Genomic DNA, 20,225 nt, shown 5'->3' with positions numbered 1-20,225 from the left:
GAGGGAACAGGGTGCACAGCTTGTTAACTGCAAAGTCCCTAACGTTGGCAGTGCCTGTTGTGTTCTGAGGGACTTCTAAGCCACTCTGGGGACATCGCCTGTGGCAGCAGGTGGGGAAGTGACTTCCAGTGCAGTTCCCAGAGACCATAGCCACCAGTGTCACCATGCTTGGCTCTAAACCAGGTCACGGCAGCAAGGGCAGCCCCAATGAGGGCTAGAAAGAGCCTTTCACCAAGAGACAGCAGAGCCTCGATGGTCACGTGGCCTGGCTAACTGAAGCCAAGAGTAAGTAAACATCAAAGGCCACCAAATCTTGTCCTTTGTCGGGAGCTGTTGAACCTGGAAATTGAACACACGTGCAGGGCTGCAGCATGGCCAGGGCATGGCCCAGCTGACCCCAGAACAAAGAGATGCCTCAAAGGACAAGATAAGGTCACAGCTGAGGACACCTGGCCCCAGCTCCAATTAACTAAATAAAGACTATAGATACAAACATTTCACTCCTGCAGTGAATGCTTCTCTGAACTTAAGATAAGATAGCTCTCCTAAAGTAAACATAACCTGTTACCTAGAAAAGTCCTGAACCACTCCCAAGGTCTGTTCAGTTTCCTGCATTTTCCAGTCTAACTCTTTCCTTATTTGAAAAAAATAAATACCGACCACCCAGAGACATTCCTTGTCATGGACACCAGAATCTCAAACTCTGCAGAGGATTCTGATCCTCCTGGAGCCCCCAAGTTATATATCACTTATTTCATTTATTTAAGCCTTCACCATACACTCATTTGGGAGATTGGGGATTTAGGCCAGGTCCCCAATTGTCCTTTCTAGTTGTTTCTTTCAGATCTAGTTTTCTAGCTGCCCAAGGCCTCTGGAGAGGCACACGCAGTGTTTTCAATGGCTGAGGAATGGAAGGCAATAGGCTTCCTCACCAGGGCTTCCCCAGCAGCATCAGAGACCCTGGCAGCGCAGCTGCACCCAACACCAGGAATCACAGAGAATCCTGCGATGAGGGAGGTTACACCCCAATAGGGCTCCAGCTGCCCAGCTGGCAGCTCTGCATAGAGGGGTGCACCACCTGCAGAGATCCGGCCAGACCAGTGCAGAACTCTGCCTCTGGGCCATCAGCAGCTGGGCTCTGGTGCTCAGCTGTGGGGGCCATGGTGCCACCTCCTTTCTCCTGCCCCTGACACCAGTGTATGCCTGGAACCAGCTAAGGCCAGAGCCAGGACAAGACAACCAGGCTGGTGCTGGCATCTAGAATGACAATAATAACCCCTGATAGAGCTGAAGCAAGAGATTTCTGCTCCCCACCTCCTGCTGGAAGAGGCAGAGGGAAGGAAGCCTGGGGCGGGGGTGCACTCCCAGACCCTCTGGAGAAGCCACAGACCAGGCTGGGGCAAGGGCAGCTGTGAAGGGGGTACAACTAGACAGTGGTGGGGTCACTCAGGGTCTCTTCCCACTGGCTGGTGTCATGGAGCTGCCCCTACATCTGCTTCTGATCCCTGGCTGGCTGGCTCCCAGCTGGTCCCATACCCCTAAATTGAGAGGTTATTTCTGGGGAATGCTGGGTCAGGAGTGTCCACAGAGGCCTCACCAGGCTCGAGGCTGTAAGAGTTGCTTCCTCCTCCGAGAATCCTTAGCTTGCTCTGCCCATCCCCGACCTGGGCATGGCCCCAGGACCCCAGTAGGCAGTTTAGCCTGACCAGTTGTTCTCCTTTGTCCCCTGCCAGGGTATTGTCAGAGTTAACAGGCGGCCCAAGGCACTGGAGGCTGAACTTGTGGCTAGAAGAAATCACTCTCCCTCTGATGAAGAAAAACTGGAATGGGGAACTCATCTCCTCCTGAAAGCCAACCTTGACTGCTCCTCCCCACCCTCTGCCACCGCACAGCCACGGCTGGTCACGCTCGTCTGCTCCTGGCATCAGCCTGTCTGTCTCTTGTCTTACAAGAGTTTCGAGGGGCATTAAGTCTTTTCATTATGGCATTTTTCTCTTGACTTTACAAAAAAAAAAAAAATGGGGAATTGGGGAAAAACAGAATGAGAAGAAGAAAAATCACCTTTGTTCCATCCCTCAGAGGAAACAGAGTTTCTTGGTTAATATTTCTGTTTCTCTCAGTGTTTCTCCAGATTTTGTTGCATCCATTGTGAAGGTCTAGCTGTATTTACGGTTGTGAAGCTTGCTTTAACATTTTAAGAAATTTCGTTTGAGCATATGATGCTGTGATACCAACTACAGATCTGACCACAGATACGTTTTCATCCTCTGCACCTGCCTCATCAATCCCTCCCCAAGGCAGGTGCACAAACTAGAATTTCTCAGCCCCAAGGTGGGTCACAGAAACTCCAGCCTTCACATTCACCACAAAGACACACCCTGACCTGCCCTTGTCTGACGGTCAGTCACAGAACTTCTTCATCGCACAGGTGTTTCCTGGCACCCGTGAGGGAGAGATGTTGCGGAATCTGAACAGAAAGGTCTCCCTGGGTATCCCCACCCAGCCCATGCGCAACCATGCCTGTGCTTCGAAGTGACCATCAAGCCCCCAAAGGATAGGTTTCAGGGAGCTTCCTGACGGCTGACCACACAAAGGCTCTGCACCCCTCTTCCCAAGCCTCACCTTTCTTGCACCCTTTGAAACATTCTTTATAATAAACTAATAAAAGGGCAATAAACACCTTTCATAAGAAACAGAACTCAGTGTTTCCCTGAGGGCTGCCTGAGCAAATTAACTGAACTGAGAAGGATACAGAGGGGCCCCTATTTATAGCCAAGTGCTCAGAAGCATAGAGGAAACCAGCTGGGGCCTGTGACAAGCACCCAAAGTGGACAGTCTTGGGGTCTGACCACTCAGCCCATGGGATGTGATGCCAGCTCCAGGTGGACAGCACCAGCTCTGAGCTGACTCAGAGGACACCTCACTGAGGTCTACTGCAGAACAGATGGCTCACTGGCACTGAGAAGAGCGCCACAGATCCAGGGATCACAAGGGTGACCTGGGCCATCAGTGTGCAGGAGGAGAAACTGAGTTTACGTTTGTTCTTTTCAACAGACACCATGGCCCACTCCACAGAGCAGGCAGCCCTTGCCAGTTGCCTACCAAGAGCCCCATGAGGGCACCCCACTCAAGGGAGAGGGACATACTTCACAGGTTGCAGAGGGTGGAGACCACTAGAAACTCAACCCTGGCCCCGGCCTCCTGAACTATGAGTGTTACAGGTAGCTGAGTTAGATAAAAATATTATAGGCAAAGGGCTAGGCTCAGTTCTCAAAACACACACACAAAAAAAACAAATGAACCACACCCTAAGGATAAACATCAGGGATTGATATTCTAAATAGCTATGGATCACCCTGAAGTCAGTAACCACCATCCCAACCCCCCACAGGAAGAGTCACTGCTCCATAAGAATGCCTACGTTATACTACGAGACTCCCTTCCCCATCTGATCCCAATTTAATCAATTTCACCTGAGCAATTACACTTGAAATCTTAGCGGACGGCCACAGTTCTGTTCTACCTCATGCCTGCCCGCCTACCTGCCTTGAGAGCTCCCTTTTTTTTTCCTATCTTGGGCCCGCCTTATCTCGTGGTTTTGCTCTACAAAAGTCCCTAGAAAAGACAATCTTTGGCAACCCACTTGGGACCTCTTCTGACTCCCTCAGATAGAAGCTTTCTTTCTCTCAGTAAATATATTCTGCTCTTAACCTCCGTTATTCCTGAAATTCATTCTTCAATTTTAGAGAATGTGAACTCTTACCGGACATTCCGTAGGTTGGGAGTTTCATTCCCCATTCTATGAGGACTAAAGAGCCCAGGGGATTTGTGAGGCCTCAGCCCAGCTCCCTCACTTGAAAGGCCCTCTCTGACCTGTGGAGCCTGGAAGGCAGCAAATCCCAGTCTCGACACAAGCATGCCGGGACTAGGCCTGCTGCTTACTTGGGAGCAGGCTGTTTACTAAGGACATGGAAGCTGTGGATCACAAACTCTCCCTGGGCTCCATCCAGGGAAGCACTGTCCCTAACCCTGGAAGACACAGGCTGGCCAGAAGCTCTAAAGGCTGCACAGAATAGCATCTTCAAAGGTAAATGAATGAACATCTCTCTCCCCTCAAGCTGCTGGTGAGCAGCCTACTAGCCTAGATCCATTAGCTCTGAGCAGAGAACCAGAGTAGAAAAGAGGGAAAGGGAGGAGCAGAGAGCGATTCTGGATTTGGAAGAAGCCCTGCGCTGTCTCTGCTTTGCTGTGTACTCTTGGAAACGTTTCTTATCCTCTCTATGTATTGATCACTCCATTGGCATGCTAGGAATTGCCCCTCCTTTATTCTGGAGTTTGGATCCCAGGGATATAGACGTGTCTAGGGCTAAGTCTCATCCTAGGAGGCCTGGGCATGGCAGGTATGGTCCTGTTCCCACCAGGGCTGGGACACCAGCCATAACCAGGAAGAGTGTGGCAGGGGTCAGACACTGAACTGGCTGAGGCCCTGGCTTTGGGACAGTGTCTGCTGCCGTGGGCCCAACTTCTCGCAAGAATGATGATTCCATTGCAGTTCTAATCCATCATTCCAACGGGTACAGGAACGCCAGGCACCAAGCTGTATAACAGGCCAGGGTGTACCCAGGGAGTAGACAGAGACCGGGGCTTCTACAAATGCACCCTGCACCTCAAGCCCTGACCACAACACCAAAGTAGGGTGAGACAAAGGAGGTTCTGAGACAAAAGACAGAGAATTCTGATTTAGAAGTGTGCCCTACCCACCGCTCACTTCTGGTGGGGTCTTGGACAAGAGAAGCTGTGCCCAAACATGTCAGGGCCTTCAGATTTCTTCTTCATCCAATATTCACCCCAAACTCATCCTCTAGGAATCATGACCCCCTAAGACTCCGAGAGGTCAAGTGACTGCCCAAGGTCACACAGCTGGTATGAAGCACACGTGTATAGAACAGAATGAGGGATCTGGAGACCAAGAGCCATGAACACTCCCCCAGCTCCACAGGACTCTTAACTCTGCAGACCCTGCTGGAGGTGGGATGCTGCACTGGAAACCCGTCTCCTTCCCTCACTCCTGCACGCAGCATGACAGTCACGCAGGTGCCAAGATACACCAAATCCCAGCATCTCTGCCAGCCCCTCTGCCTCCTGGAGTACAAGCAAAACCCCCTAGGGGCTGTCCACTCCACTCAATGGAGACCCCCATTTATAGCACAGAGCACACACGGCAAGCCATCAGTATGCACAGCTCCCATATATGAGCCCCCAGGCCCACCTGGTTCCGGAAGATCAAGGCCACCACACCACCAGCGAGCTCCATTATGAGGCAGATCCCCAGGATATACATAAACTGGAAAGCAAAATTCAGAGATTCACCTGAAGGGGGCAGAGGATAGACACAGGGCAAAGGGCAAGCGTCATCAAGAGCAGTCAGGAGAGTTACTTCTGTAGCAGCTCTCACAGCTCCAGGGCCTGCTGCCCTCCCAACCCGCAGGATCATGGGATGTGGACAGCTGTACCCACGCTGCCCCAGGCAGATGATTATTACCCATGTTTGTCCCAGAGGACTTTTGTGGAGTTTAGGTGACAAGCTTCACCATCCCATCCACTCAAGGGAAGAGCTGGGCCTCACCCTGGCTTGAAGGACAGGCTGGGGCAGAGCTTCAAGTACCCTTCTGAAGTGGGGTGAGAGGTGCTTGATGCTTAAAGGATACGCACCCCAATGTGTTATCAGAAATCAAGCATCTTACAAATAGACTCCAGCAACTTCTGGCCTCAGGTAACACATGATCTTGTTTCTATGGGATCATAAGACTTTTCCATAGGCAGGGAGGTTATAAGATACACATGTGAGTGTGGAGTGAGGGGCTCTGTCTCGCTTGCATCCCCAGCTTTAGGGAATCATCCCTCGCTACTATGGAGATGCAGGGAGAGTAGACCACACCTGTGACCTCAGGATGGGTACATGACCCCAGCTGGGGCCACCAGCATCCAGAGACTCTGACCAAAGGAACCAAGAAAGATACTTTGGGGTTAGAAGCTACAAAGATAGGGCTGGGGATTTAGCTCAGCAGCATGAGCGTCTGCCTTGCAAGCACACGGCTGTGAGTTCAATCCCTGGTACCAATTAAAAAAAAAAAAAGCTACAAGAACTCTGCCAGCCTGAGGCTGCTGGTGAGCAGCACAGGGAGCCCCAGGAGGTGGCAAGAGACTATCTAAGCTGTAGTTGGGTGAGTTAAGAACCACCACCCCCCTTTTATTCATCTTTGCTTGTTCACATCCAAGTGTGGCTTCTCCCACTGCCACCAAGGGACCAGAGGAACAGGAGCAACCACAGTACTCAAACCTGCTTTTATAAGCAGATGTGGGCTCCGGGCCCCTCCTGAGGCCTGCTCTGTGGGCTGACCTAGGAAACTCTCTAGGGCTCAGGGGCAGTGTGCTGGGCCTTTGTGGAGACCCCAAGGAGCCCCCTATGGCCACACCCTCACCCCCACCCCCACCCCCGGGCTGAGGGCTGGGCAGGCCGACTCACCGCTTGAAGAAGGCACAGGTTGTCTCGGAGGGAGGCCAGCACACCAATGAAGGAGACGATGAACATGACAACCCCCAGGAGGATGAGGATAATGGCCGGGGCCAGGAAGGCGCTTTCCAGGGTTTTGTACTTCTGCCGCTCGACCTCGGCATAGATCCCCACAGACAGGACCAGGGCACCGATCAGCTGCAGCAGAAGGTGGCAGTGAGAAGAAGGACTGCGGGTGGCCGCTGACCTTCCCATGAAGAGCCTGGTTAGGGCCGCGCTCCCTGGAATCAGGGGATTCCCCCAGGGGGGCCATGCATGAGGGACCCTGGCATGGGCTGCACTGTTCCCCAAAAAGTCCTCTGCGGCAATCCTAGATGCCAGTTCCTCAGAATATGACTATATTTGGAGATAGGGCCTTTAGAGTGGTAATTAAGTTAAAATGAAGTCACCACGGTGGCCATAATCCAATAAAACTGGAGTCCTTACAAGAAGAAGAGATCAGGACACAGAGAAACAACGAACAAAGACGGGGAGACGAGGAACATCTATGAGCCCAAGAGAGAGGCCCGGGAGAAGCCAACCCAGCCACACCTCGCGCTTAGGCTTCCACCCCCAGAATGTGAGCACATCAGAGTCTGTGCTTAAAACCACCCCGAGGGTGGCACTTGGACAATAGCCATCACAGACTAACATGGACTCTCAAGGCTGTGTCACGATGTCCCCCCAAAGCCTCACGCCATTTAGACCCAGGTGCCTGGATCTAGAGTATGTGGTGCTGGAATTGATTCATGGCACGGTGGATACCATGCTAAGGTCAAGGCACTAACATTTAGGGTGAGTGCTACTTGCCCTAAAGGTAGGTAAACAGGTTAGATATTATGGTCCAAGAAAGCTGAGGTCTCCCTTGTTTGCTTTGTTACCTTCTGCTCTGGCATCAACTATTTCTCCTCTGTGAGGCCTGTCCGCTTTGGAGCCAGCTGATTGTGCACTGAAACTTCTACAAACTGTGAGCTGAACAAACCTTTCCCCTTTAACTTTGGATGTTGGATATTTTGTCTCAGCAATGAGAGAGAAATAACTAAGAAATGGACCCTGCATGGAGATGCTACAGTAAGGGGGCACAGTTTGGGTCAGAGAACATGGGTTTGCCAGTTCTGTCACTTGCTAATCCAAGATCCTGGACAGGCAATGACCACCCTGAGTCTGTTTCCATCAGTTTCCATCTGAAAAATAGGGATGATACGTTCACTGTGACCCTGCTTACCCAAGGGTCTTTGTAAGGAAGTAGCCAAAATAAGAAAAGTGGGGGGCTCTGTAAACCCAAAAGTACAGGGCCATCATGATGACTATTAGATAGGCAGGAACCTAAAGGACATTTTGGCACCGCTCAGGGGAATAGACATTTTAGACAGTATCACAAATCAGGACTGCACTTTCAGGATGACCATAAGGAAGGCCAAAGGATGGAATAGAAATTTTGAGGGGATTTTCATTAAAATCCCTCAATATCAACATTTCTGACAGTTAAAACAGTACTCTGTAACTTTCCAAAAAAAACCCCCAAGGCTCTTCACTGCTGTCAAACACACCAATGCATTCACCCCAGGGCCTTTGCACACACTGTTTCCACCCCCTAGAGAGGCCTTCCTACTGATATCCACATAGATCATTCCTCACTTCCTTTCATCTTTACTCAGTTGTCACCTGTCCCTCCCTGCAATTTTTTTTTTACTGCTTTTTCCGTTTCATTTTTCTCCTTTGTATTCACCAGTATTTAACATACTACATAATTTCTTTTGCCTCTTTAATAGTTTGTCTTCTCCACCAGAACATAAACTCCATGCCAGGAGGGATGTTTTGGACTGTTTTGGCATCTGCAGTCCCTGACAGTTCCTATGCTGGGGAAGTGCCACAGACGTTTACAGTCAATGTCCTCAATGAACGTGAGCTGGAGTTTCCCACAGACCCAGACCCCCACCCCGATCCTGAGTCAGTTGCTGTTTACCAGGCTCTTGCCTATCCAAAGATCCCCACCGTCCTTCCGGGCCAGTCATTCCGGAAGGCCGGAAATGTCACTGGGTTGCAGGGCTTCCCCACTGGGCCGAGGAGACTCAGGAGAATAGAAGTGGTACGCTGCCAGCTCAGGTCCGAGAGGAAGGAAGGCAAACAGACAAGCGGTGACAGTGTGCACCAGGGCTGGCGGCCCCAGAGTCCCACATAGTCGCCAGAGCCCATCCTTCAGCCACGTACTTCTGCTCAGGTTTCAAGTGGCCATAGTGGGCTCCTTTTTCTTCACGCCTTCCAGGACGGCTCCTTGACCTTCTACAGGGCGCCAAGGCTGCCCTGAGTAGAGAGAGGGAAGTGGCTGCTTCCCCCTCGGCTTTGACCAGTGACAGGGATACCAGAGTCTGGTCACACTACAGAGCTTCTGACATAGAAGCACTGATGGCCGTGGGTTACCAGGACCAGCTCTCTTGGGTCCGGCACCCTGCTGTATTCCAAGGCTATAGCCTTGGTTTACAGAAATAATTCCCTTCACCAGGCCCAGGCAGCTGGACCCCACTTTCCCATGTGGACAGAATGTCTCTGACCCACCCCGGCTGGTGCAAAAGCACTGACACACAAGGCCACCGGCCACTTATGAACAACGTGGCCGTATCAGGAAATCTGGGAGCGAAGGGAAGTCAGTAAAATCACCCAGGCACACGCGTGCACACCCATAGACACACACACACACACACTCCTCCTGTAGAGAATCCCTTACCATACTCTGATCTGAAGAAGATGAACAGCCAGGAACCCCCTGCACACAGGAGTAAGGATCAGGATTCAACATGGACCCCACGGCACTCTGGGCCCCAGCATGGAACAAAGCACATATTCAAGAACCTTGAGGGTGACAGCAAGATTTTATCTTCCACTGTGATGAAAAGTATAATCCTCACTCTGTCACTGAACTCACAACTACACCACCCTAAATCAGCTCCATATGGATCCCACACACCCTGGAGACTTCACTGTTTCCTGTTGTAAAAAAGATTCCCCTTCTCCAGCAGGATGCGCACGTGGGCCCTGTCACCTCCCTCGCCTCCCCACTGTCCTCGTCCCCCTTGTGGCCTCAGCCTGTGCATCTGTGTACAAGTGCTCAGCTTCGGAAACTGTACACCAAATCCCAGAACTGTCACTGGCCCCAATTCCCTGGCAAGGCCAACCTCGGCCTTCGGCAAAAAGCCAGTCAGTGGTCGGTTTTACAGGTTCCCCAGAGCCCCTCAATCACTCCAGGACAACTTTGCTGGTAGAAAAAAAAGCTCCCCTGGGTCTGGTTAGAAAGCACTGCCACTTCCTTACCTTACTGATTGGCTTTGTGACATTTCCAGACCACAGAAGCCTTGGGAAAAGAACGTGGCCAATGCAAACACAGGCCTCCCGAATCCCCTGCCACTGTGCACCAAGTGCTCACGGGCCCCTTTTCTGATGGACCAGGACAAGCCTATGTGGCTCCCTATACAACCCAGGCCCACCTGGGCTCCCTGTCTAAGTGTCCAGGGGGCACTGGACATGGGGAGAGGCTGGCATGAACCTTCCCAGGAACTCTGAAATTTCCAAATGATATTTACATCTCTAATGACATCAGTTTACCCTTCTGAGTATAAAAGTATCTGTCAATGCCAGCATGCAATCCCTGCCGCTCCTCTCTGCTAATTATAGCTCTTCCCAGGCAGCCAGCCACTCCAGCCCCAGTACAGGAAGCAAATGGCCTATTTGTCAAGCAGGACAGCTTCAGCTAAACAGGGCTGGGGCTAGGGGAGCACAGCATGCCCATTTGGGGTTACAGAGAGAAAAAGCGTGCTCCTGGCAGCTCACAGGGCTTTGTAGCCAGGGAGCATCTTCTACAGGCTACAAAGGAGACCTCTCACCCACGATGACCTGGGTCCCTTCTGAACCCTGGCAGCCTAGATATCAACTTCCTCCTATGCAGGGGCAGGCCCAGCTCTGTGCAGCTGCTGGGAAGCCTTCCAGCATCTGTATGTCCTTCAGGAAGCATCTGGTTACTGGTGGCCCACCCGTATGCTTAAAGGTCTGTTTTTACCTCAAAAGGCATCAACTGGGCTCTGACTGTGTTCTAAGCTCTGTGTTAGGCTCTGTAGAGTCAGAGTCATAGGGATCAGAAGGCGACATATGGGGGAAGGGAGACTGAGAGACTCTGGAAATGATAGTCCTATACATGGAACTCAGGGAGTCGTGGAACCAGACTGGAGGAAAAAGGCATCTCTTTCATTTCATTCACCTCTGCTGCTGTTTGGCTCTTGAATGTCTTCCAAAGGCTCATGTGCTAAAGCTTGGCCAACCCTCAGGCCACCCCTGAGTGGTGCTATTGGGAGGTGTTGGAAGCTTTAGCAGGTACAGCCTGGTGGGAGGTCTTCAAGGCTTATCCTTGAGAGGATGATGGGACCCTGGCCCTTCCTCCTCTTTCTTGCTTCCCTGGCATCACCGTGAGAACTTTCTTTCTGCTTCAGGCTGTCCCATGATGTGTTACCCAAAAGCAACTGGGCCAGTAGGTCATACATTGGAAACTCTAAAACTGTGAGCCAACAAAAATGTTTCCTCTTCATAATTCGATCAGCTCAAGTATTTGTTACAGTTATGTAAAGCTGACTAACATACTCTCTTACTGAAACATTTCTTCCAGTTGGAATGTGGGGAACAAACTAAGGAGGTTAACAGCACCTGTGACTTTGTCTGCAATAGAAATCACATTACAGTTATTGCACAAGCCTTAAAGTATCACTAGTAATTCTCATTCAATGTTATAGCAGTATTAAATCCAATAGTAGAACTTGGGATTTAATGCAGTGGTAAAGAATCATGTTAAAAAAAAAAACAGAACAGCATTGTTACTGATTATAAATTTGGTTTTACTTCATTTTAATCATTTTATCTCAATATAATTGGTTTCTTTTGGAAGGTTGTACATCTACTTTCATGTATTTAAATATTTTGTTGTGGTATCTTGTTCACAGAGCCAAAGGGGCTTCTGGAACAAAAACTGAAGAAGCCGTGGTCTGTGTAAAGCAAGCTATATTTCCTGCCATGGAGAGGAGCACAGGGCTCTGGAACTGGCATGCAAGTGAGAAGGAGATGTCAGAACTTCTGGACGGAAAGCCCTAAGACCGGCTTCGTTCTAGGAACATCTCACTGGGCACTGAAAGCCCCAGCGCTCTGTGTTGAACCAAAACGAAGCGTTTTTCAGGGCCCTAACTTGCAAGTAGATGGGGAATAAACAGCCCCTCCCCAAGTCCTGGGGAAGATTTAGAATAAAACAGGGCTAACAGGGTCCCTGCTTCTGGCCAGGTGAAACCCCAAACTGTCCTTCATCAACTCAACCACCAAACCCCACCGGACCCTGGGCCAAGCCCACCCCAGCTCAGCAGGCTTCTGTCTCAGCCTCTCTTCTATCCAAATCAGGGCACTGCAAAAGGCAAACTTTGCAAAAGAGACAGGAGCTGGAACCCTGGGTTCTGCACATTAGCTCAGAGCCCATGGTCATGTCACGACCTCACTTCTCAGAGAAGGCTCAGAGTAGAGAGCCACGTGGTACCAGTTGTTAGGCAGCCCTCCAGTCCCCACTGATCTGCTCTGAGGTTCACCCACGCCTCACCCTGAGGTTATGCATATGCCTGGATCTACTGATGGCTTTTGTCTTTCCCTGGTCATTCCCACCATGTTATAGTGACTACAGCTTCATAACACATCTTGGCATCTGGTAATCCAAGTCCCTCCTTCCTGCCTTCTTCATTAAGTGTGCTGGACATTCATGGATCTAGATGTTTCCATATACATTTTAGAATTATCAGTCTGAATGATGATTATGGTAGGGGGGACACTGAGGATCAACAGATAACCTTGGGGACAATCATCATTTTTATTCTATCAGGTCTTCCTGCCCTTGAGCTCAGTTTCTCCCTCTTTATATCTTTCCTCTTCATTGTTTGTTCTAAATAACACTGCCCTCCACCTCTCTCCAGCTGTCCCGCTTGGCAGTGTCTCGAAGCATGGCTGGGAAGGAAGACCGTCCTGCCGGGCCCACAGTGGGGGCCGTGGCCTTTGGAAAACAAGCCCGTCCAGGAGGCAGTGTGGGCATGCTGGTCTGTTGTGCTGCCCTCCTGTCTGCAGACACTTGATTTGAAAGAGTCCCACGTGCACTCAGCACATTCCAGCCTGTGAAGGAGTGAGGCTGGCAGGTTCGCAAGTCCCAGTTATTCAACCCAGCTGGGCAGAGTGGAATTTCCAATCAGAAACAACACAGGAAGCGTGGGGGCTGGAGGCTGACCTCGCCTGGCCCCTCTAGATCACAGCATCGGGACAGGCGGGTGGGAGTGAATAAGACCAGGATATTCTGAGGATGCAGAGCAGCTGCTTCCTCCTGGGAAACTAGAGAGGGACCTTTGAGTGGGGCCTGAAAGATGCAGGAGTTTGGCTTCATGCACCTGAGCCCTCCGTGCCCAACATACTGGCTGGAGGAACAGAGTCTGAGACATGCTATTGCTTCCCATGTCGCCAAGTCCAAAGAAGAAACTCTGTGATCCCAGTCTGGAACAGAGCCCTGGAAGCTTGAGGACAAGAGTGATTCATGTTGAATATAGAAACCATGGAAACAGCCACAGGTGGAAGGGGAGCCAAGAACCATCCACCCCCCACACACACCTTTCTTTCTGACCTGTCTCTTGATACTTGTGAGTCTGAACAGTGAGGTGTAAAACTTGCCTCCCTGGGCTGTGTCCCCAGTCACTGGTAATGGTGTCAGGGTGTCTGCCATATCCTCTCCACCTCAGCCCCAGTAGGCTCCAGGTCAGACTCAGGAACTGAGGCCAACTGAAGCTGAAGACAGTGTGGACACCCTGATCATCTGGTCCCAGCCATGAGAACAGAGTCTCCCAGTCTGGCCACCACAGGCAGGACCCCAGGCCTAGAGATAGTGCTCTAGCTGAGGACAGGGATGGGGTATGGCCCTGGGGTCCTGGGAGATGGCCTTGGGAACCCTAGGGATGAAGAGCTATGTGGGGTGGGGGGGTCCCTGCCGGGATGAGCACTGGAGGGTACACCTCTGTGGGCTCTTCTCCCTCGGGCTCTGCCTTCCCTGAAGCCCCGAGCACCCAGGATGCCGAGGCCCCGCTGCTCAGTGGAGTAGGCTGCTGGCCAGGGTGGATGTGTGTACCTGGCTATCTTTCTCTCAGACTCTTTTAAAAGGAGACTGAAGCTCACAGAGGTTGTGAGATGACATTTGTCCTCTCTGATGGCTTCACTGCAGGTCCCAGTAGCATTTCAGAACCCTCAGCTGGCCACAGGAACTGGTCTGGCAGGCCCGGTCCTGCTGGCCTGAGAGTGTTCTGCAGGACCCAGCGTGAAGACAAAGGAATGGAGAAGGCTCACCTCCCAACCTGTCTGGGCTGCTGAGAGGAGAGAAGCCCCAAAATCAGAGGGAGCCACTTGAAAAGGAGCAGGAAGAGATGGGGGGACCAGTGAGGGTAGGGAGGACAGAAAAGACAAAGAAAATTCCAGCACAGAGAGGGCTGAGGCTGCCACCCAGGAAGGGGACACATATGAGTTGATTAGGGGCTGTCTCTGCCCAGCTGCAGCAATGATGGAGCCCACTGGGCATTTCATGGTCACTGTTTTCAATGGTAGCCTTAGTTTTACATCTGGAGAAAAAATGATCAAACAGCCTTGTTATAGATGCGGTCCCTTGGTCTACTCCTCCGCGCCTTGGTGAGGAATCCCACACCACCTTCAGGCCTTCGCCCCTTTGTCACTCAGGTCGGAAGGCAGAAGAGGTAACTGGATCACAAGTATCATTGGCTTGGGCAGAGCCTTAAAGACTATACAGTGCCCTCCTCAAAGCTGGTGACTCCAGACAGGTCCAGGTCACAGGGAGGACTGTGCTGGCATGTGAAAGTCCTAACCCCAGATCTGCCACCAGTCCCTATGCAACCTTTCCCTCTCTGGGCCTCATTTCTCTGCTGGTCATGAGAGCCCCTTTCCTCTCCCAGGAGTCCATGGAAGCTCACCCAGTTGGCCCCTCCCAGAATCCCTCACATCTGCAGCCTATGGTGATGCAAAGTCCTCTCCTTGTCCACAGGCTGCCACGTTGATACTCGTGGGTATCACCCACGAGTCACCACCCCCAATTCAGCTTCCCCCAGGGATGTCACACTTCTGCATGGGCAAAGTCCATAGGAGACCGAGATGCTGTGGCTCTCCCAGCCTCCAGCACTGCATCCCACAGCAGCCTCAGAAAAAAGACCATTACGATGAAGCCAAAGAAGGCTAATACCCAGACTCCAAAGCTCAGCCAGGGCCGCCTCCTCCCAGGAAACCTTCCCGGGTCACCCAAGCAGCAGGTTTCTCCCTCTGCTTCCCAGCCCCTATGGAACTAGTAATGTGAAGCCCCCATTGGTAGTGATATTTCCAGTGTTAATGACCCCACTGAAAGGATTGTTCAAGGTGTTTGTCACCTTGTCACTGCATGCAGAGTGTGGCAGCAGAATCCAGCAACATACTCCCCAACTCTGAGCTCAACAACTTCACAGATGGAACTCACTGTGTGTGTGTATTTAAGGGCGTCCCAGGAGTTTACAGGAAGTTTGGGGCTTAGTTCCAGAGCACATCTGCCACAGAAGCCAAATGGAAAGTGACGAGCCAAGCCAGCTCCAATGGGCCAAAGAAACCACAGTGCCCCTGAAACAAGATGCTGTGCAAAGTTCCGGGCACCCAGCAGGTGCTCAGTAAATGTTATTTCTTCCCAAAGAGTATGTTGTGCTGTTGTAATTCAGATATTTTAAGACCTGAATCAGCTGCTGGAAACCATTTCCCCTTTAGAGCCAATTTGGACCAAGGTTAACTGGAGGGAATGGGAAGAATCCTATTCCCAACTCCAAGGCAACATCCACTGATTCCACATTTTTCAGCGAGCTCTGACTATGTGTGTATCAGGAATGAGCAGGTGGGACCTACTTGCTGCTTGCACAGGGCCCCTCTGGTGAGTGACACACCAATGTACCACAAAGGTGGCAAAGCTGGCGAACCTCTAGGGCACAGGGGATCAAGTGTGCAGAGGACTGGAGCAGAGGAGCCGGTAAATGAAACAGGCCAAGTCACAGAAGGCTTCCAGGAGGAGGTGATGTTTGGACTGAATCAATTTATTGGCCAAGCAGGAACCCCTAAAGGTGGACAAGAGGGACAAGGATTTCACACTGCACGTGAAGGACACACAGAGGATGACAACAGGGAACCAGACCGGGAAGACACCAAACCCAGGTCTCAGGGGTGAAGCCAAGAAGTTAATTCACTCATTCAACATCTGTTTACTGAGTGGCCATTACGCATGGTTGTAAGCCCGTGGTCCCCAAACTCAAAAATTCTTGAGGATTCTAGAGCTGTAGTTTTCATCAACGCCATTTATCAATTTATCACTAATTAAGTCTGAGGCATATTTAAATATTTATTCATTCATTCTGAAATAACAAATTTACACATTAACATAAATAGCATTCCAATTAAAAAAAAAAAAAAAAACTTCCAGAAAGCAAAAAGTTAAGTGCGAATGATGGTGCAGGTTTTTTGCAGATGTTACTGTTTGGCTGATGAGGGCACAGGATTCCCAGACCTGCTCCCCTTGTGATCTGCTTGCCTCTGAAATGCTCTGCCATATACCTGGGAAGAACGAGGTGGGGCTCCCGAAGGAAATGCTTTGAGCTTGATGCAGCACTTGAGAGGGGCTCCCAGTGTGTGCAGAACTGAGCACCTCGTACCACCATCTCCTTCAGGGCTGACATCATCCTGGACCCAGGATGATGAAGGCCTGGGTGGGATACTTGTGGTTTCTGTGTATCATGCATCTCCCACATCTGGAACCTCCTCACTGACTTTGAGCCCTCGGAAGCTCTTGACCTGCTGACCCGATAAACATCTGGACTTGCTTTGTGGTTTCCTGGAAATCTGGCTATGGTTGCACGTTTCCAGTGAGAGCAATTCCCAGGCCTGCGGCAGGAGGTGCAGCCCAGCCATCCCAGCCTGAACAGCTCACCCCTCCCTATACGGCACCTTCCTCCAGGATAACAGGGCCCTGCCTCTGGGTGAGGCTAGTGTTGCGTGAAGTTCTGTGGGTGACAGCACTCTTCAAAATTAATCTGAGCATGTGAGTCTCCACTTCCTTTTTTTAGTGGTTTCCCTTTACTGACAGGTCTACCTGCTTCTCACCACCTCCACAAGCCACTGTCACCTCACAATTGGTGACTGTGGGGAAGTTTTCCAATTGGCCTCCTGCCACCTGCACCTCCGTTCCTCAGTCTGTTCTCCTCATGCAAGCTGAGTATCTTCCAGTCACGAGTCACAATCAATCACTTCTCTGCAAACTTCCAGCAGCTGCTGCCACTCAAAGCAAAAGCCACAGTCCCCAACACACACACACACAGACACACACATGCACCCCTGAACACACACTCCCTCTCAGCCGCCCCAGCTCTTGCTGTTCTGGAAGTCACAACACCTGCCAAGGTCTACACATGCACCCATATTAGCAGCGAGGCTTGGACCCTTACTTGGTCAAGTGTTACCTTCCCAGGTCACAATCCTTTCCCCAGCTTCCCTGGCCCGCTTTCCCGTGTGATTTCTCTCTAGAACACTAACACATTGCATTTTTCTTACTTGCCCTCCCCCCCCCCCCACACACACACACCTGACAACTAGAATGTGGCAGCCAGGATGTGACTTCTAGGTTTGCATTGCTGTGTGGATTGTAAATATCCCCCAAATTTACATCCATATGAAACAGGTAAAGACTTTGCTTTTCTGACATTGTTCCCTGAACGACACAGCATAACAGTGATTTATGCAGTCCTCATGCAACATTAGGGATTACAACTAATCTAGAGATGGTTCAGAGTACATAGGAGGATGCGTGCATAGGTTATGTACAAAATAAAACCTTTTTGTCAAATTTTGTTTTTGTTTGTTTTATGAGACAGAGTAGTATGCAGTCTGAGAACTATGTAGTCTAGGCTGGCCTTAAACTCACTAGGTACCCCAGAATGGCCTCTAACTTGTAGGGATCCTCCTGTCTTGGCCACCTCAGTGCTGAGATTAGGTGTGTGCCACCACACCCAGCCCCAAAACCACACCCATCTGAATGACCTCAGAATTTGATATGGGGGGTGGGGGGCAGTAGGACCAGTCCCCTCAGGTTCTGAAAGACAATGTAGTTCTTATTATAACCAAGGAACAACCAACAAAATTTGAATACAAGTTGAATACCGGTTGGTGTTTCATTTCATAATGATTTTTTCAGACAATGGTGGTGTACTCAGGAATGCTGTTTTTGAAGGCTGAGCCCAGGAGTATTTAGGATTTCTTTCAATGGAATTGGCAGAAAAGAAATGGTGTTGGTGGGTCACAGTTATAGTGTAAGGGCACACTTACTTGATTAGTAAAGGTACAGTTATAGAATAACTTACAGATACTTCATAGCAAGTTAAAATCAAATAGTAGCTCTGCCTATGCTTCTGCTGCCTGTCATGCAAACACTCCGCTGAATTCAGTCAGCCTGGACAGTCTGAGTCCAGCTGCTTTTCTTCTGATAATGCACTGGGCCAATTTGACTATTCTCAGCTTATATTTCCTTTAATTAAGAAAATATATTGTTTCTAACTGGCTTCAGGACTTTTGTTGGGATCAAGTAACTCAGTCAAAGATACTTTTTAATTCTGCTTGCTCCACTTGAACCCTCTCCCCTCATTCCCAAGATGTTCCTATGTTATGATAAATAATTCCTTTTAAGCAAATATACTCAATTAGTTTTCCTGATAATATATGACTTAATTTAATCCATGTAACCAATCATGTAACGCCTTGTACTTCCTGCTTGTAGACTATATCTAAACTGGTCTCAAAGCTGGCTCTTTGCTAGTGATTTGGACTTGGTCCCACTAGCCCGCTAGCACAAAAAAAACAGTGATCTTCTATATCAGTGCAGAGTCTTCCATTTGGTTTGATATTGGTTTTTCTGCAACAGTATATTTAAAGAGATGGTGAGACAAGATGACAACTGGTAATTCAAAGGCACCTAAGTATTCTTTGAACTCTTAAGTGTTTTCTGTGGGTCTAAATTTCTAGGAAAAAAATAATAATGAGGATGAAGTGTCCCCCATCACAGCTCCACTTACAAATACTCAACACCATTTGAGGGGTTCTCAAACCACACAGGGGTTCAACACCATTTGACAGACTGGTAGAGTGATCCATCTGGCAGGAATAAGAAGCTTCAGGATTTCTTTTTAAAAAAAGTTTTCTTTGATTTTTCTGGTAGAAATAGCCCAGTTCAATACAGTTGCATATGAAAAACCAGATTTGCAAGTTTTGGAGGAAGTCAAAGTGAATTATCAGCTCACTGATGCATGAACGATGATAATCCATTGTGATAAAATACATGCTTTCATAACAGAAGAGTGGTGGGGGTGAAGATGGTGATGATAGTGACGATGACTATGTCTTTGACGTGGCCATGTGAGCCAAAGTTCCTGGGACAGCGAAGTGTAGTGGATTTGACTGATACAGACACAGAGAATGCAGACCTCCTTGATTCAGATAAGGAAGAAAACAGCAACGAGAGTACACATTTGATTTGTCAAAACGTTGCAAAATGGCCACTCAACCAAATGGAATGATCCAAGTTTAGAACTAAGTTTGAATTAGAGTGAGGGTCTTGACAGGGCTGAAATGAATTGGATAGAATGCCAGCACCACCTTCAATGATGCAAACTGCAACAGACAAAATGCTACTGTATGCTGTGAAATACACAAAGGTTGAAATACAACTTTCTGTATGCACCAATAGCCATAATTTAAAATGTATTTATTATGATACCTCATTAGCTGAACCGAAAGCATTCATAAGTCCACCATACTTAGCACAGATTTCTCATGGTGACTGCTGGAGTGTAAAAGACTTACAGGAAAGTAATGCATCAAAATAAGGTATAAAAATGTACGCCCTTGTAGATGCAAAGACCTATTATACGTTCAATTTAGACATTTATCCTTTCACTGTAGCCATCAGGTCCTTATTCATACAGTAATATCCCAAATGATGTTGTAAGGGACCACGGATTTAGCTCAGTAGCATAAGCGCCTGCCTGGCAAGCACAAGGTCATGAGTTCAATCCCTGGTACCACACACACACACACACACACACACACACTCAAAAATGATATTGTGAACACACTTGTTGTTCCTACCTTCCAAACTAATCAGAATGTGACATTCGACAATCGGTTTACTGGTTTCCAATTAACATTACATTTACTAACAGAGCATGAGTTGACCAGAGCAAGAACCTTACACAGGAACAAAGCAGAAATTCTAAATGAAATGTTGCGCAGAAATTCTAAATGAAATGTTGCAACTTCAAAACATAATTATACAGTACAATCTTTGGGTTTTAGAGAGATATAACATTGACCTTATATATGGAAAAGAAAAACAAACTGCTGATGTCAACATTTCACTATGACAGAAATACTGAGAGGGAAGCCTTGACAAAACGGAAACCTGAGATGGAAACTTTCTACAACAATACCAAAAATGAAGGAGATGTTGTTGAGTTATGCAGCAACTATGATGTCACTTGATACACAAAACATTGGGCACTGGTTGTGG

General features: G+C 49.3%; 1 protein-coding gene across 1 annotated transcript in view; it reads right to left on the bottom strand.

The window, feature by feature from the left end:
• The window catches only part of Tspan15 (tetraspanin 15), a 45,520-nt gene that overhangs the window by 10,803 nt on the left and 14,492 nt on the right, over positions 1-20,225 (bottom strand). The window contains exons 2-3 of the mRNA XM_003473696.5: positions 6,527-6,712; positions 5,270-5,344 (exon numbers count right to left, since the gene is read on the bottom strand). Of these exons, the coding sequence (XP_003473744.1) occupies positions 5,270-5,344; positions 6,527-6,712 (261 nt within the window). The remainder of the gene's footprint in view (positions 1-5,269; positions 5,345-6,526; positions 6,713-20,225) is intronic.

Source organism: Cavia porcellus, unplaced genomic scaffold (genome assembly GCF_034190915.1).
Source record: "Cavia porcellus strain 051 isolate PalLab524CR breed Dunkin Hartley unplaced genomic scaffold, mCavPor4.1 scaffold_28, whole genome shotgun sequence".
Taxonomy (NCBI): domain Eukaryota; kingdom Metazoa; phylum Chordata; class Mammalia; order Rodentia; family Caviidae; genus Cavia; species Cavia porcellus.
Note: the sequence above shows the minus strand (reverse complement) of the source record. Positions and strands in the feature narration are given on the sequence as shown.